Source organism: Rattus rattus, chromosome 6 (genome assembly GCF_011064425.1).
Source record: "Rattus rattus isolate New Zealand chromosome 6, Rrattus_CSIRO_v1, whole genome shotgun sequence".
In the NCBI taxonomy this organism is placed as follows: domain Eukaryota; kingdom Metazoa; phylum Chordata; class Mammalia; order Rodentia; family Muridae; genus Rattus; species Rattus rattus.
Genome location: NC_046159.1, coordinates 55,176,558 through 55,193,903, shown reverse-complemented (window position 1 = coordinate 55,193,903; position 17,346 = coordinate 55,176,558). Strand labels below are relative to the sequence as shown.

Here is a 17,346-nt window from a genome sequence, read left to right as displayed (position 1 = left end):
GTTCGCACGTCCCTTTTCAAGCCGCTCATTTGGGCAGAGAATATAATGGAGACGCTTTCTTTGCCTGGAAGGTTCACTCCGGGTTGCTCCTTGAGCATATCACAGATAATGCCACTGAAGGCACGAGATGTGAACATGTCGCTATAGATATAACACTGTCACCTCAGAACCCGTGGTGACCTACTCTGTGGCCCAGAAATGGTCCACTTGGACCTCTTAGAGAGCTGAGATTGACCACACCTAAGATGTGGTCTCTGTCTTAAGACTTCCAGCAAAAAATGCAGGTACCCAGCTGCACTGAGTGTCACATGGTCATGCGTGGTGTGGAGATACAGGCCTGGTGGTTAGAGGTGGTGACCCCTGCTGCATTGTTCCCCAGGGCTATTCTGGCTTTGGCTCCCATGTCACCGGGGACCCGCTGCTCTCTCTCGTAGGCGGTGATAACTTATATGACGGTATTGAGGACATGATCGGCTATCGGCCTGGACCCTGGATGAAGTACAGCTGGGCTGTCATCACTCCAGCTCTCTGTGTTGTAAGTCTCACCCCGGGCCTGACATTGTCACCTTGTGATCCCTAGTTCTGTTTAGCATTTCCTATATTCTATGGGCTCTGATAAAGTCAGCTTCAGCTACACCCGCGACAGTAGGGGCACGTTGCTGTATATTGCCTTGGCTGTGTAGGGTTTTGTAGGACTGATAGGAGTTTGTGAAGAAGAAACAGGAAGGGCAGTATCAGGGACACTAGGCCAGGCTGCTGTCCTCTGCCTACCACCTTGGAGCTAGCCTTGAGGTTTTGCATGGGTACCTTCTCTGAGGCTTGTTCAGTACCATTGAGCTTTCACAGCAGATGCTGGCCAATACCCTAAGGACCTTCATGCATAGGAGTTCCACCTGTACTGCTGTTCCTGGTCAGCACCTTGGGGGAGTCCAGATGTCCCTTGCTTTAAAACCAGTGCTTAGTGATGAACAGGTTCTCTCTCCTGTGACCTCTATTCCCAGGCCAGACCTAGTAGACATGCCAACTCACTCCCCTGCCAGGGCCTCAGTTTCCTTACCTCACTCACCGTGTCACCTCTTTGACAAGGATACTCTGATGTGAGACCTCACCACTGAGGCAGGTGACAGTTTAGAATCGGATGAGTCTGACTGTGGCTCTCGGCACACATATCCCGCAACCAAGTTAAGAGACCACAGACAGCAACTGGAGGGCCAATCCAGGTAGGGTTGCAGTCCACTGGGCTCTGGCCAGTACACCTGTCCTTGTTCACACTAGTCTATGCCTGGGGTCCATCTCACATGGACCTCTGATCTCTACCCTCTGGACCAGAGGTGGACTGCACTGTGGTGGCAGAATGAGGCCCCCTGCTGGAAAGGCTAAGTAGAGACCAGAGTCACCCACCTCTGGGGCTCACTTCAAGGAAGCTACAGCTTTCTAGGCAGAAAGCAACAGAGAAGGGTAGGCCCCTGTGGGCCAACTGTCCTCACCATGCACCACCATCTCCCATCAGACCTTATTTTAGGCAATGAGCAGTGGATCATTTTTGCCACGGCACCCCCTGGGGTGCCTCGTTTTCTGAGGAGAAGGATCCAGGGCAGTTCCTCCAGAGCCAGAGCCCCTCTCAAAGGCAAAGGTAGACTCCACATAGCTGTAAGGTTCAGGGCTCACCCCACCCTTCAGGTCTACATCCTGTCCCTGGGACCAGACCGTGGTGTGCCAAGAGATAACGGCGTTTAGGCCGCTGGCTGCACGGCTCATCCATACCTTCGGCATTTATGGTGTACCTGCTGTGTATGCCTAAGAGTCACATCTGTGTTAAAAGAGAGAAGCTCTAGGGTGGTGGCTCTTAACTCCTCCTTCCACTGGGGTTGCCTGAGACCATTGGAAAGCGTAGACATTTACAGGATGATTCACAACAGTCACACAACTGCAGTTATGAAGTAGTGACGAGTAATTTTATGGTTGGGGTCACCACAACATGAGGAACTAAAGGGTTGCAGCGTCAGGAATGCTGGGGAGCCAGGGAAGGATGAGCAAGTGACTTGGCCAATTTGCCCTAGTGAGGTCCATAAGGCATGATACCACCCCATCTCCATAGTAAGGATAGAGGAGAGGCCCTGCCCCCAGATAAAGTCCACACAGCTCTCAAATGCCTAGGACCCTCTGACCGTCCCATCTCTCCACAGGGATGTTTCATCTTCTCTCTTGTCAAGTATGTACCCCTGACCTACAACAAAGTCTACCGGTACCCTGATTGGGCAATCGGGCTGGGCTGGGGCCTGGCCCTTTCCTCCATGGTGTTAATCCCCTTGGTCATTATCATCCTCCTCTGCCGGACGGAGGGACCGCTCCGCGTGGTGAGCATGGGGCATGGGTGATGGGAGGCGGAGGACAGTCAGTGTCGGTTTCTGTGTGATGTTAGACAAGATACTCACCCTCTCCGAGTGCCAGGATTTCTCGCACCCCATGAAAGGCAGTAGATCTAAGGAGGGAGTATGCTGTGGGCATACAGACAGGTGTCTTTTTGGTGACATTTAAAGTGGGACATGAACTTAGGAGGAATGTGCCCAATACAGGATGAGGTAGAATATGGTCCTGGTGTGGGGTACAGAGGGTCAGTTGCTAGGCTAGAGATGGGACAGAGGCCTCATGTGCCAGTTAAAGGCTGTGGGAATCTCTGTTCTGAGTCAGGGCAAGAGATAAACTCTGGAGAGGAAGCCCAGTACTGCCCAACCATGCCACTCTCTGTGCCACCACCTCTGCCCTGCTCCCAGCCTCTCTGACTGTCTGTCTCTTCACGGCGCCCCCTCCCTTCCTCCAGCCCCCTTAGGAATTCTTCCCACAACGTGGGAGCTTCCAGGCCTGGCAGTCCCCTGTTCCTTCCGCGAAATCCCTTTCTCAGAATCTCCTTTAACCTTTGCACCTGGGCCAGCTCCAAGGCCCCACAGTTTTATTTTGGGCTGTTTTTATTCTCTTACAAAAAGAATCTGGAGCCAGGATGTCCTGGGGCCCTGGCTCCCCCTTGAGCTGGCCCAGGCTTCCTCCTGTGGAGGGGGCTGTGCTGGCTGGGAGAGGAGGGGAGAAGAGACAAGGAAGGAGCCGGGGCACCCAACAGCTTCCCTAGAGTGGGACTGGGATCCCAGCTCTCCCACCATTAAGCCAGAATCAAGGCAACCATCTCTGTTGTTAGTGCTGAAACGGTGAGCTCCAGACACACAGGCAGCTACAGTGCCTGCTCTGAACCCCTAGTGCCCTGAGCCAACTCAGGTCACCCTAGAAGGTTATTAGTACCCAGACATGAATTGGGCTTTTCAGGGGTATTTAGAGCTATGTTCTGGTTATAGTTTTTGTAGTAGTCACTAAGTTGGGGTAGGGTCTATTGAAAGCCTGAATGTTTTTTGTGTGTGTATGTGGTTGTTTGTTTGTTTGTTGCTGTTGTTGTGGTTACTGTGGGGCCTAGAACTCACTCAAGTCCAGGTTGGCCTCAAACACTTGGCTCTCTCTTGCCTTAGCCTCCCTAATGCTGGGATTATGGGTAGAAACCCCACTGCCCGGCTTAAGGCCCCATTTTAAGAGGCTGATCTAACCTGTGTGTCCAGATCCGTTCAGAGTGAGCTGCTGGGGGAGAAAGGGACAGGTTGTAAGGATGTCTGCCCACAGCTGGAGTGAGCCACAACCCCTCTGGCAGCACAAACTGCCCTGGTGCCCTCCTAATGGTGAGGTAGCAAGTGGCAGGCATATCAGGATCTCCAACCCAACCAGAGTTCCAGACCAGGCTGTGGTTCCCAATAGACAGCGGGGGTGGCTGCCAGTGGTGGGTACACTTTTCCACTTTGCTTTTGGACCCCATTGTTCCAATGTCAAGGGGGCAGGGTTGAAAGCAAGCAGGCAGGCCAGGTCAGTGAGGAAGAGTCTTCCTGCTCAAAGCAACACAGGCATTTGTGGGAGAGGCATGGCCTGGAGTTACCAGGTCTTGTGTTTGGTCCCTCCTCAACGTCCCCTGAGAATGAGGAAATGTGGATTCTCCAGTGAAATAAGCCGCTTTTTAAATAAGCAGCTTCTCCCAAGTCCCTTGACAGTGCCAGGGAGAACACTAGACCTGGCACATGCAGGTTTTAGCAGCTCTCCCAGCTGTAATTTGCCATAGTTGGATGTAAATACCTAGGAGTGCCTTTTGTTCCTTTCTTGTTTTCTTTTTTTAAACTGCTGGCCGGTTTCAGTCTGAGCAGACACCCGGCAGGAAGTGGGCAGGAGGCAGGAGGTGGGAGCCAAGTTCCACTCCCACTCTGCTGGTGACTTCCTAGTGTCCCTGGAGAGGGCTAGGGCTCTTCCCTCCCCAGGTTCATGATCAGTCACAACACTGAGAGGCCTGGGCTCCATGGCTAGAGTGTCTGAGAATTCTCCTGTAGTCTCCTCCCAGGCCCAACCCTTCAGAAGGAGCTCCCAGTGAGGAACTGTCTCATTTAGGCTCTGGGAGGCCAAGAAGTACAAATTTCTTCTTGGGGGTGCCCGGGGCTGAAAGAGATGGGGGTTAGGTCAGTTTTCCAACTCTAAAAGATACATAGAAGCAGAAATCAGAGAAAGCAGGGAGAATAAACCATGGAGAGACAGGACTCAACTCCTTAGGGGAAAGAAATCTGCCTGTGGAAGTCATGTGTGTACCCCATCTGTAAGCATGAATACTGGCTGGGGAAACCACTGTAGGACATAGGGTGCCATCCCACCATCCCCCATTTAAAAAAAACCCACAAAAGGCCCAGAAAGGGTGGCAGTTGACCAGATGCCTTATGGCAAGTATCCTAGGGGGTTCTGGAGGTGGGTGGGAAGGACCCTCCCTAATCCGCTCCTAATCTCCTCCTCTTTCTTCTGCAGAGAATCAAATACCTGATAACCCCCAGGGAGCCCAACCGCTGGGCTGTGGAGCGTGAAGGGGCTACGCCCTTTCACTCCAGAGCAACCCTCATGAACGGTGCACTCATGAAACCCAGTCACGTCATTGTGGAGACCATGATGTGAGGTCCGGGCTGTGTGACCGGCGCCGCTTTCCTGCCGTTTACTAACCTTAGATTCTCCTAGGACCAGGTTTACAGAGCTTTATATTTGTACTAGGATTTTTTTTTTAATTGTCACAGAAAATGTTACTCTGTGTGTGTGTGTGTGTGTGTGTGTGTGTGTGTGTGTGTGTGTGTTTCGTGTGTGTCTGTATATGTGTATTTTGTTTTGTTTGGGGGATTATTTTGTACAAAAAGAAAACCCATGGGCCTATGTCCTGGGGGGAGAGGATGGACTTTCATATTGATTTTGATGTATTTTAATGGGAACTTGGTAAATTTTTCTTTGTATTTTTTTAACATATAACTATATATAGAGTCTGTCATACACTTTGCCACTTGAATTGGTCTTGCCAGCAACGGATCTCGTTTTTTTTTTTTTTTTTCAAAAGCAATTCTTCGGTGCTTACATAGCTGGCAGAGAGTTCTGCCCAAAAACAAATGAAAAAAAGGAAAAAAAAATAATACTAAATGCTGGGTGGAATTTTCCTATGACGGTGGCTACATCTTCAAGAAAGGTGTAGTCCCTTCTGAGCTGGTTCAGGAGGAAGGACACAGCCGAGAAGAGGGGGCCCCGACTAGCCGAGCAGACTTGAGGGCAGGAGAGAGCAGGGCCGTGGGGAGACCCCTCACTCTTTCTCAGTCAACAAGAAAGATGCCAAAATAATGACCCACCCTCAGCGTGAAGGACTGATCTGAGAGCAACTGAAGTGGTTGTACCAGGGCCAAATGCCTGCCCTTTTACTTTGAAATAATGGGTAGGTAGTCAGTGGGAGTGTCTGAACCACCATGGGTATTAGAGACAGAAATGGGACGTCTGAATGTCGGGTGAGAATGGGGCTCGGGTCAGGGACCCTCAACAGGCGTCGGCAGAAACCATGTCCTTTCTTGAGTACTCAGTATGGTTTGCCTGAAGCCAGTTCAAGGAGCCTATGGGGCTTCAGAGTGGGGATCCCACTCAGGAAGTGTCTGCTGTATTTGAGTGGAGTCATGATAGGTGGTGACCAGAGCATTCCCCAAGCAGAATGTATTTTGGTGAGGACCAGGGGGAGAGGCCAGTGGACCAAATGATATTAGCAGCTCAGGAGGGTGAGTGTACCCCAGACTGGCAAGTGTACCTCAGAAGGATACTTTTCTTCCTTGCCTCTTGACAAACTCTTGTTAAAGATCTTACCCCAGAACCATCCAGTTCCCAACAAGGAATGCTCCAAGTGGCTGTAGACACAGGATCTTAACGGATCTGAGTTCAATTACAGAGCCAACTTAGTAGTGACCTCAGATGATTCCAAGCCACTGCATTGGCTCTTGGACAGGTGTTGGCCCCCGGGGAACTGCAGAGAGAGGACAAAGGGAAGTTTTGTAGGTTGAAGCTGTCCCCACAGAGATGAGGTCAATACTCCAGAGCTGCCCAATGTCAGACAGGGCTGTTTCCTTCTGAACCAGGAGAGGGCGCTACACCTTCACCCCAGCCTCCACTGGGCCCAACTGTGCCATCCTGAACTTCTTTGACAAATGTACACATTTTTCTGTCTCCAAAGCAATGTACTCTGCCAAGTGACCCTCTAATCCTCTTCCAGTGGCTGTTGACTCAGCCACCCATGATTGTACCGTGTTCCTGTTGTCCTGTGTATTTCTGGTTGCTCTTGTGTTATTTTGAGTGTTGGAGTTTCTCCTTCCCTGATTTTACCGACTTGTAATGTACCCTGTTTTCTTTTGTTCTATGGAACCTTAAAAGTAACCACTGTGGGTGATTGAAAGATAGGTGAAGTGTAAGGGAGAGGGGGCTCGTCCAGCTGTGGCAACATCTGTGGTCATGCCCGTCTACCCTACCGCCAACCCCTATCGGGCACGCCCCTCTGGCGAGCCTTCAGTATTTTGGGTTGGCAGACAAATGGCACCATTCTGGAAATGGCCTGAGAATGGCCTTTTTAATCATTCCCAGATCAAATTCTAGACCAAAGACACAGCGGGCCAAGTCCCCAGGCACTGCCTGGATGGAAGGCCAGCCACCTCCAGAGCCCACTCCCTGACAGTGTCCCCTCACCTGTCTTCAATACTCACCACTCCCTCCCAGTCCCTGGCCCTGATAACTCTTGTCGTGACGCTTGTCTTTTCATGTCTGCATGTAAGTAACATTTTGAAGTAGAGCTCGTGACTCTGGTCCACCTGCCTCTTGGAGAGAGGGCTAAGCTGTTGGCCAACCAGCCCTTGCCTGGAACAGGCCAGATCCTGCCCTGCCTGTCCGATGTAGACAGGAAGCCAGGAACATTTCCAGGTTTAGATGAGGACCTTCAGTGGGCCCAGGAGAACTCTCCTGGGAGATGTTATTTGGTCCTAGGAGTTCTGTTATCTCCCTAGTGGAGGATCCCTACTGGGCACTGTGGACTGTCCCAGAGGGCCCGATCCAAGGCACTTTGTAAACAGGAGAATAGGCCTAGCGTGGGACTTATACTGTGAGCTAAGTGGAACTGGACATTTGAGTTCTTTGTAGCTCCAGGCTCTCAAGACATGGTAGATGGAAGGCAGGGCCAGGGAATTGTCTAAGTAAACTGTCAAGCCTTCTCTGTCAACCAAAGGCCAGAGCTGATGAAAGCCCCTGTCCCGTATTCATGGAGCAGAGAGCAATACCCACTTGTGCCCATCCTTACTGTCCTGCTCACCCCAGCCCCATGCTACCCTTCCTTCCTTCCTTCCTTCCTTCCTTCCTTCCTTCCTTCCTTCCTTCCTTCCTTCCTTCCTTCCTTCCTCCTTTGAAGCCTTCGGGAACTAGGAATTGATACACCTCCCCTCAAATTGTACCACAGGAAACTGAGGGCCAAAGACACTGCTAATGTGAAGAGCCTTAGCCAGGGTGTATGGGCAGGCCTTTGACCTCCATGTAGCCCAAGGCTATGCAGGAAGTAGCCTGAGAGGAAAGCTATGCAGACCATGGCAAAGCACGAGGAGAAAGCAGCATGTGCTCCCTCTGCACAGGAAGGGGCTTTCTCTATCACAGGGTGTCACTACCATGGCCGACAGCATTCCAGCCCCGCCTCTCTGGATGGGGCAATGCTCTAGCAAGCAGTCTAACAGGTGCCAGCCCAGTTTCTCTCTCCAAGATGCAGACATAAGCCAGGAAGGCACCTTAGAGAAGGCCCCTCACAGTCCCACTGGAACCTGATACCCCTGTCCCTATGGACACTGTAAATACCTCTGTGTGCACACCCCTCCTTCATCAAGTCCCAAACCACACACACAACAAAGCCCAGATACTCCAAGATGGAGAGGGGCATCCCAGAAGCCAGAGCAGTGCTCCCTACCCTCCTCCTCCATGCTGATCTCCCAAGAGTCAGGCCTTCACAGGAAACTGGCTGTCTGTGTTCTCTGGGAGGAGGAGGAAGAGGAGGAGGAAGAGGAGGAGGAGGAGGAAGAGGAGGAGAAGAGGAGGAGGAAGAGGAGGAGGAGGAGGAGGAGTGGTGGTGTCATTGCAGGCATGTTCTGGCATGTTCCCCGAAGGACAGAGCATCTTGTTAGATATTTGGCTTCAAAATGAGATGGTAGTTACATTTCTTTTAAACCAATTTTTCCAATCCCTAACAACTGTGACTGTATTTAGCACAAGAGAAAAGCTGAGAACGTGGGTTTTGCCTCCTTCAGAAATATGTCTGGCTCATCAGGACATTTTTTAAAAACTTCAAAATATTTTTAAAATATTTTAAACTTTTGTAAAAAACAAAAAACAAAAAAACAAATGCACACGCACACACACACACACACACACAAAAAAAAAACCTGAAACCAACCAAGAAGGGGAGGAGCGTTTGTGTTTGAAGGATCCTTGGTGTGTGACCTGTCTTGCAGTATACAAGCTCTGTGTATGTTTAATTACGACGACCCCGCATTTTGCAGGGCTTCGGTTTTTTTTTTCTCTTTTGCTTTTTAGATGAATATGTATATTGATATTTTAAATCCATCTTTGCTTTTTTTAGAGGAGTTTATAATCACCTTGTAACACAACAATAAACATTTCCTTTTTAAAATTCACGAATGTCTGGTGTGTTTCGGAGTGACTGGGTTCACCTCTACAACTCTAAAGTGGCAGGCACTTTACAGTTTATAAAGGAATTTCACTGGGGCTGGAGAGCATTTCCTGACCTTGATTTTTTTTTTTCAGACATTAGCTTAGGGATGGCCTAGGAGTCCCAGGGACTCACCTGTGTCTTCTCCCCAGCTATGAGATTGCAAGAACTGTTGCACCTGGCCTTCCGTGTGGGTCTGTGCATGTGAATGCAGTGCCCACGGAGACCAAATGAGGGCATCAGAGCCCTTGGAAGATAGAGTTAACAGGTAGCTGCCACATTGTGCAGGGAACCAAACCCAATCTCCTGGAAAGATGGCAAGAGCTTCCAACCACTAAACTGATCCCTAGGTCCTGCTTGGCGTTTTAACATGGGTATTGATCAAACTTGGGTCCTCATGCTTGTCAGCCAAGCCTATTTCCTGGACTTAGCCACACCCACCCCATAGTCCCGTCCTGTGAAACCAAAGTAGGAACCACATTGTTGAGGAGTTACATTGTTATACGTTCTTACTAAGTCTTCATACATTACAAGATTAAGGTTCAGTTTCCTAAACCTAGTGTACGTTGAACAGCAAGTTTTTCAAGCTATGTTGAACTGTGACCTCTTTGGCTTGCTGAACTGAACCTGTGACGTATGATTGCCCTCCTGGCTTATGAAAATGTGTCTTCCCAGATACCTTGATGCGTCCCCTTGCACATGATACATGCTTGCCCTTCTCACAGGCAGCATTGAGTCCTGCATCGCCCACTCTTCTGTTCAGGTGCTAACAGAATATTATCTTGACAGCTTTTTTTTTTGTCAATCTTAACCCTTCCCCATAAAAGGGGCCTCAAAAGATAATGAGGTGCTGCTGCTCTCTGGAACCCTGGGCTGCTCTCTGAAATCCTGACTTTCAAAGAAGCAGCTGGCTGGCCAGTTCTAATATAGCTTGCTTTAAGCAGACAGTTATGGAATTGGTTTTCCCTCAGGTCTAACAGCTCCTTTGTCTTGGCTCGGTTGTTAATATAATTTCTGGTGTGAATTATCCACTGTGTTGGGATATCAATGCTCCCAGTTTCAGATTTTGGAGTGTTTTGGATTTCAGGTTTTCATATGTGGGATGTTCCTTACATCCACAGAGGTGAGAACTGCTAAGAGGAAGCTCCCAGACAAGGGTTTTGTTCTGGGGTACATAGACTTCCCACTCAGATCTGGGGTGGTGAGGACTATAGGTCTGCTCTGGCTGGTTTCATAGACAGTGTTAAGTTAAAAGAGCACCTCACCAACATGTTTCTACTGCCTTTTGGATGGTCTGTGTCTACTTCCCTCCCTTTGTGTTTCAGCCACTGGCTTGTGTTTGGATTCTGACTCCACCCTACACTACCTTACGCCTTTGGGCAGATCACTTAACCTTCTGATGCCTTGGTTCCTCCTCTGTAATGTGTACGGAGTCCTCCCCTGAAGGCTTCTAGGAGGATCCCACCAGTTCTTACTAAGTACTCAAAACTGTGCTTGGCATATAGGCTGTGGATGGTGCTGGCCTTCGACCCTGTGCACTGACACCCGAGGGAACAGCTTCTATCTGCCTTTAGATCTGTAAGTTTCCTCCATTCTACAGGCTTGACCCTGTTCGCTGGACCCCAGAATCCGTGAACTTACTTTGCCCTGGGTCCCTGAGATTTGGGAGCAACAGCTAGACCTCCAGGCTACCCACTTGGTATTTCCCTTCATCAAGACCAAAGATTCCCTGGCTGCTGGAACTAAGATGGGTGTCTCCACCTCTCTGGGTCCTAGACCCTACCAGACTCATTTATACCACGGGTGCTTTGCATTTGTGCCTCCGTCCCCTGCCTGGGATGCTTCCCCTAGGTCTGTGAAGGGCTGGCTTCTGTCCTAAACCATCACTCCTTCAGAGAAGCCCTGCCTGGGCTTCTCAGCCTGGCCACTCTGCTCCAGTAGGCTGTGTCTTCTTCACTGTTCTTTCTGCCTACTGAAAAGATGCTTTATGACCAGCTCACTGTCTTCACTAGGATGTACAGTAGATGATTCTTTTAATATCTATTTTTATTGTGTGTGAGTGGTGGGTATGTGCATGTAAGCATAGTGCTAATGGAGGCCAGAAGAGGGTGTCCGTCGGGAGCTGGAGTTAGGGGTGGTTGTAAGCTGCCCAATAAGGATGCCAGGAACTGAACTCAGGTCCTCTGGAAGAGCACTAAACCATCTCTCCAACCCTCAAAATGGGCCAGTATCTTTTGCTTAAAGATTTGTTTCATCTTACGTGTATGAATGTTTTGCCTGTGTGTATATATGTGCACCACATGTGCGCCTAATGCCTGCAGGGGTCAGAAGAGGATGTCAGGCTCCTGGAAATGGAGTTACTGATGGTTGTGAAGCCACCACGTGGGTTCTAGGAACCAAACCCAGGTCCTCTTTGAGAGAACCAAGAGCTCTTAACCACTGAGTCATCTCTTTAGCTCCATGTACCGCTTTATGAATGAATGAAAAGAAGCAGGGAGGCTACAAGATTCACACAGAAGCTGAATCTTGCCAGCCTGTTATTTTTATAAAGCAGACAACCTACTTTGTGCATTTAACCAATTTTATTAAAAAAAAAAATCACCCCAATAGCACTCAACCTCCCCCCAGTCACCGTGATGCCTGGTGGGACAAAGATTTATAGGTGGGCCCCAGACAGACCAGAAACAACCTGTACAGTGGGGCCATGGGTGTGCTGGGTGCTTCCTGGGAGCCCTAAGAAAACCCGCATAGAAAAATACTTTACAAGGAATATGTTCTAATCTTAGCCAGAGAAAAATACAGCTCTGGGGGTGGGTGTCACAGGGGAGGTACCCAAAATGCATAGGCAGGCAGGATGCTCACTGGGGAGGGGGCTAGGGATGTTGTGTGGGGCAAACACCCCTGTGAGAAGCCAGGGGGGTATATTGCATATGAGAAGGCCTCAGGCCACAGCCAGGAGGTCCACCCGCTTGGCCTAGTTGCATACGTCTGGGAGGATGGGAGAGCCTCAGCCCGAGGGGAGGGCAGTGGTCGAGTGGTTGCATTTTCAGAGCCTGGAGTCATTAAGTGGAACACAGATTTCCCAAGCTAAGAGGCCTTCAGGGTACAGTCAGTTATGCCACAGAGCCATCTGCCCAAGGTCACACAGCATCAGGTGAGCTGGTGGCTAGGAGTCACTTCTCTGCTCGTGAAGCTGAAGGTCTTTGGTGCCCATGATGGGTGGGTAGTATCTTTCTACCCTGGGGCAGTGAAAGTAGAGTCACTGGGTTGCCTGAAGGGTCCCTGGGGAAGCCATCGTGAAGGGCAGGATATGGGGGAAGCTAGGAAAAGCAGAGAGCTGAAGCGTCTTAGTGGGCAGCTGGAGCTCGCCCTGTGTCTTTTCAGCTTTACTCAAGGTTACACAGCCAAGAAGAGAACGGGGAAAGAATGGCTTCTGGGACCCCATCTGTCCTCTTGAACAGGGAGTGCTTTCTAGCTGTGAGCTTCAAGGGCACAGAGGGGTGACAGGGCAGGGTTGGAGGCTCCCCCCGGGTCCTTGAGACCTTGAGCTGGGCAAACATGAAGCCAGTCTCCAGACCAGCTCAGACTGCTGGGAAGTGTCTTGAGTCTTGCTTGAAGCTGGAAGGGTTCTGCTTGGCAGAGATGGAGGAACCCAGAGCTAAGGGATGCTGGGGACCTCCTTGAATAGCCTCCTTGGACACTGCTCTAGTTAGCCACTCTCTTGTCCTTCAGCCGACCTCCCTCCATGCCAGCTCCTTTCCTCTTCCTCTCTTCCTCTGATGGGGTCAGGGGCAGACCTGTGACTCAGTCTCTTCCCCAGGCTTTCCATATGTGCTGGAATGGCAGGTGTGTGGATGCTCCTGGATTGTTTGACCCGAGCTGTGCCCTCCTCTGGGCGAGGACTTGGGCTAAGGTTTTGTGGTGCAGGAGGGTTGATGGCCACAGTTCTGCTCTGAGGTTCAGAATCACCCACGAAATAATTGAACGACCAACCTGAAGGAAGGGGCAAGCATTCTTTGGCACCCCAGATTGTCCCTAATTGGGGTTCCTCAGTATGGTCGCTAGGCGCTGGAGTCTCTCAAAACACCACCATTTGGGAGAAGGGAGGACACTGTTCTTGTGCCATATCTTTCCCGGTGGCAGGGTCCCTGTGCACTGGGTACCATCTGAACAGCTGGGTCGCCAAATGCCTCTTTCCACAGAGCAGAATTGTCCACCTACAGCTTATTAACTTCCCAGAATGGGAAATACTGGCAGCTCAGTCCAGTTCCCACACGGAGCTGGGCCGTCCCCACTCTGTTCGCTGCTCTGAGATGACTGCACAGGGAGCTGGGCTCTCCTGGCTGAGCAGCAGGGATGACCCCTTTCCTGTGAGGTTCTCTGAGCATCCTGAAGACCCAACTTGAAGATGCCACTCTACCGGATGTGAAATCTGCAGGCCATAAGTCGATGACTGGGGGCACTCCGCCAGCTGACTTACATAATGACCTCAGATCATCTGGGGACTACTGGGGCCCGGTGCTCCTGGTGTCCTGCGGCTCTGTGCCAGAGGGTTTCGGCTGACCACCAGCTCAAGGATGTCCCCAGCCTCTGCCAGGAGTGGAACGGCCAGACAGCAATCGAAATCCCGAGTGCGAACATGATTGACCTACACAGTGCACAACCGAGGGACAGAGTCCCCGTGAATGAAAGTTCTGGAAAGAAGATGCACCTATAAGTCTGACTAGAGTTGGAGAGAGGCTGGAATATTCCAGGACCAAAGCTTGAAGGTTATCTTGAGCTCCCACTGGAGAATCATTCCTGTCCACCCTATGTCTGACCTAACATCCTTTCAATGATCAAGTGACCACTAGCTTCCACTAACCCCCCAAAACTAAGAATGGCATCAGATGGCATCTGAGGTCTAAAGCATGTATTTCTGACTTGCTGTAACCAGCCTACCTGATATATCCACCATTTTTTATAAACAAACATATTGATTTCAATCACTAATGGCTCCAGAGTGAACTCTTGTTCCCTTTGAGGCAGAGCTGTGTTTTTCATTGATACATCAAAACTGTGATTTTCCTGAAATGAAGTCCTGCACCCACCCAGAAATAGGAGAAAACAAAAATTAGGTACATTTAGAACAAATATAACAAAGGAGCAAAAGTGGCTCCAGCAAGGGAAGGGCAGTGTAGGGGGGCTAAGTTAGGCAAAGCTTTCTTTCCCAGCATCCCTTTTTGCTAGGTCATATGACTGGTTCTGGCCAGGGGGTTGGGAAGGGATCTGTTATATAATGTTTTGGAGAGAAGGCAAAAAAGGAAGGTGATTTTATGGAGCCTAAGGAGGTCATGTGTCTCAGAGGGACAGTTAACTAGACAGACAGGCCCTCCATCAATCAAAGGGTCGATAGCCAATGGAATCTCAGTTCTGATGGGAACAGCCTCGCCTTACTCATTCCACTGGCCTTTCCATGCACGCTTACACAATAGGGCTCTGTCCCTGGGCCAGTGTTGGGGGCCCTCTGAGTTACCTGACTCTGGGGGTCCTCTGAGTTACCTGCAGGAGACGGTCAAAGGGCTGCAGGCCTCCGTGCTGAGCTGGCCCATCAATGCGCACAGTGTGGACATAGACACCCTTCTCCAGGAGGCCATCTGAGACACTGAAACCAAAGTCGTTCCTCACCGGGTCTTTGTGCAGGGTCACCTGGGGGCAGGAAGGGTGACCTTTGAGCTAACCTCCATTATGTCCTTGGGATTCAGGCCCAGCCTGCTGACTGGCCATACTCCAGGCTGTCCTCAGCAGCCTGTTGAGTATCCTGTGCCTTATGGCATTCACCTTGCAATGTGCAGTCTGCAGATCCCAGAGACCTAAGGGGTTCCTTAGAATGGGGTCACCACCCTGGGAAAAACTCTGGACTTGGCATGCGCCCTGATGCCTTGGTCCTCATATGGGTGCATAGTGGTGGCGGGAAAGTGAGCTCCATCATCTACCTACAGTAGCCTGCTAAGTGGCCGTTTGGTATCTGTAGGGTATCAGCTCCTGGACACTGTGAGGATGCCCAAATCTGCAGATGCTCACTGACATAGGATCTGCACAGATCCTGTCCATGTGCACAAGACATCCCCAGAAAGCCTCCAAAACCCAGTCACTGGTGCTATACAGATGACTTGCCTTGCACCATTCCCAGAACAAAGTCCAAAGTCAACGTCAGTCCATGATCAGTACAATTTTTTTCCCTAGAGTACTTTTTTTTTTTTCTGATAAGGTCTTGTTATGTAGAGCTGGCCTGGAACTTGCTGTATAGACCAGCCTGGCCTTTAACTCAGAGATCCACTGGCCTCTGCCTCCCAACTGCTGGGATTAAAGACCTGTACCATGATGTCCAGCTTTTCCCCCCAAATACTTCTCATCTGTAGTTGGTGGGCTGAATTCGGAACCTGTAGATAGGGAGGGCTAACTGTACAAACCCACGTATCCATAGGTGAAATGCAACTTTAACATGTGTGCATAGATGTGTGTATACAATATACATATTCTTATGCACACATGCACATAGGAATAAAAGTTTGCTGGAAAATGCGTATCACAGGTGTGTCTGTGTGCAGGTTTGGGGTGTAATTACTCACACAGTGAGAGTTATAGAAAACCTAATGGAATAAAACCTCCTGGGTATGTTAGTTGTTATTTGTTTGGTTTTTAAATTTTTATTATTTTATGTGTTTGATGTTTTATCTGCACGTCTTTCTGTGCACCCCTTGTGTGCCTGATGCTACTGGAGGCCTGAAGAAGGGATGGTTTCTCAGGAATCAAACTCGGGTCCCCTGAAAGAGCAGCACTTCTCTTAGCTCATCTTTCCAGCCCCTAAGTCCCTGTTTTATGGCAAGAGATAATAAAGCCCAACAAGGGGTAGGGCCCTCGGCATCCCAAGCAGGTAAAGTCCTCCTGGTACCAGGCCCCCAGTGCCCATACTTCATGCTTGCTTGTGGCCCCCAACACCAACCCTGTGCATCTCCAGGGGCGTTGGCAACAGCAGCTCCTGCAGGTCTTCCGGGGATGTTCCGACTTCCCGGCTCCGGCGCCAGGGCCGAGAGCCAGGCCTGCCATCCACAGCTACCGACTGTACAGTGCCTGTCATGATGGAAGCCTGTGGGGACATGGTTGTCACTTAGATGCCATATACTTACTCCATCTGGCTCTGTCAGGCAGGCGCTACATCACGGGGTGAACACAGGGGATGAGGATGAGGTGCCTGTCCTCAGGGTCCTTGACCAATCACAGGATCAGAATAAGAGCCTCCTGGGGAGGAGGTCAGTGACAGATTAACATCTGCTGTGTGCTAGGCTCAGTTCTCTGCAATTACAAGTTTAAGTTATCTCCTGTTTCTGTCGTACTGAGCCATTTCTGTTTTTAAAGACAAATAGGTTTAGTGAGAGTCTGAACTCAGGCTGACTCCACAGTTAGGGTTCTGTGCCTCGGCTCGTATGAGCAAGGTGCATGGGAAGCAAGAGTCGAGGACACAGAGAAAAGTCAGTGATGCCTCCAGAGCAGGATGGCTCTCAAAGAACAGAAAGGGAAGACAAAAGTGCTGTGTCCCCCCCAGACAGAGGGGACACAGCAAAGATGGACCATGGGAAGGCCTGGAGGGTAAGGGTCTTACAGCACCCAGCAGCTTATAGTGAGTATGTAACTTTTTATCCCATGGTGACAACAGGGTGACTCTGGAAACAGTAGCCAGGAAGGACATGATGGGACCGTGGAGTTGCCAAGCAAAAGTCAAAGGAAGGGTCACCTGGACAAAGATGGAGGTGAGAAAGGAGCAGGACTGTGGGATGGATGGGCTGGGGCAGTGGGCGGGGACAGAGAGGTGCCGAAGTGGGAGGGTGAACCCCTTCCATTGTGATACTCAGCTTCCTGGGCACACAGGTACCCCCCCAGTCTAGACATTTCTCTCCATGCCCATCACGGTGTCTGAGTTTCCACTCTGGTGTGTAATTCTGCTTGGCCCTGATGATCTTCCAAATGCAAGGCAGACTAGGAAAGCGAATGTCTTAGGGCCAGCAAGGCTGTTTGGAGGGAGAGGAGGAGGGAGGGAGGCCCCAGGGGGAGAACCTTGGTGGAGTGGATGCAGGGGCCTTCTGCACATCTCTTCCTAGTTCTCACCTTCTGGAGAGCTAGGGTCCACTAGGAAAGACCAGAGACTTGACATCTTGGGATACGAGTCCTTAGAGAGTCGAGAGCTTAGGTGGCAGCTC

General features: G+C 50.4%; 2 protein-coding genes across 5 annotated transcripts in view; one reads left to right on the top strand and one right to left on the bottom strand.

The window, feature by feature from the left end:
• Slc6a6 (solute carrier family 6 member 6) overlaps positions 1-9,074 on the top strand; it is a 73,337-nt gene extending 64,263 nt beyond the window's left edge. For all 3 annotated transcript variants that reach the window (XM_032906092.1, XM_032906091.1, XM_032906090.1), the window contains 3 exons: positions 435-535; positions 2,187-2,357; positions 4,873-9,074. In XM_032906092.1, the coding sequence (XP_032761983.1) occupies positions 435-535; positions 2,187-2,357; positions 4,873-5,016 (416 nt within the window). In that variant the 3' untranslated portion in view covers positions 5,017-9,074. The remainder of the gene's footprint in view (positions 1-434; positions 536-2,186; positions 2,358-4,872) is intronic.
• A 2,598-nt stretch (positions 9,075-11,672) lies between these two features.
• Positions 11,673-17,346, bottom strand: part of Grip2 (glutamate receptor interacting protein 2) — a 48,838-nt gene continuing 43,164 nt past the window's right edge. The window contains exons 22-24 of one of the 2 annotated variants that reach the window (XM_032906087.1): positions 16,095-16,238; positions 14,651-14,797; positions 11,673-13,757 (exon numbers count right to left, since the gene is read on the bottom strand). In XM_032906087.1, coding sequence (XP_032761978.1) covers positions 13,599-13,757; positions 14,651-14,797; positions 16,095-16,238 — 450 coding nt within the window. In that variant the 3' untranslated portion in view covers positions 11,673-13,598. The remainder of the gene's footprint in view (positions 13,758-14,650; positions 14,798-16,094; positions 16,239-17,346) is intronic. The other variant, XM_032906088.1, reaches the window with a different exon arrangement.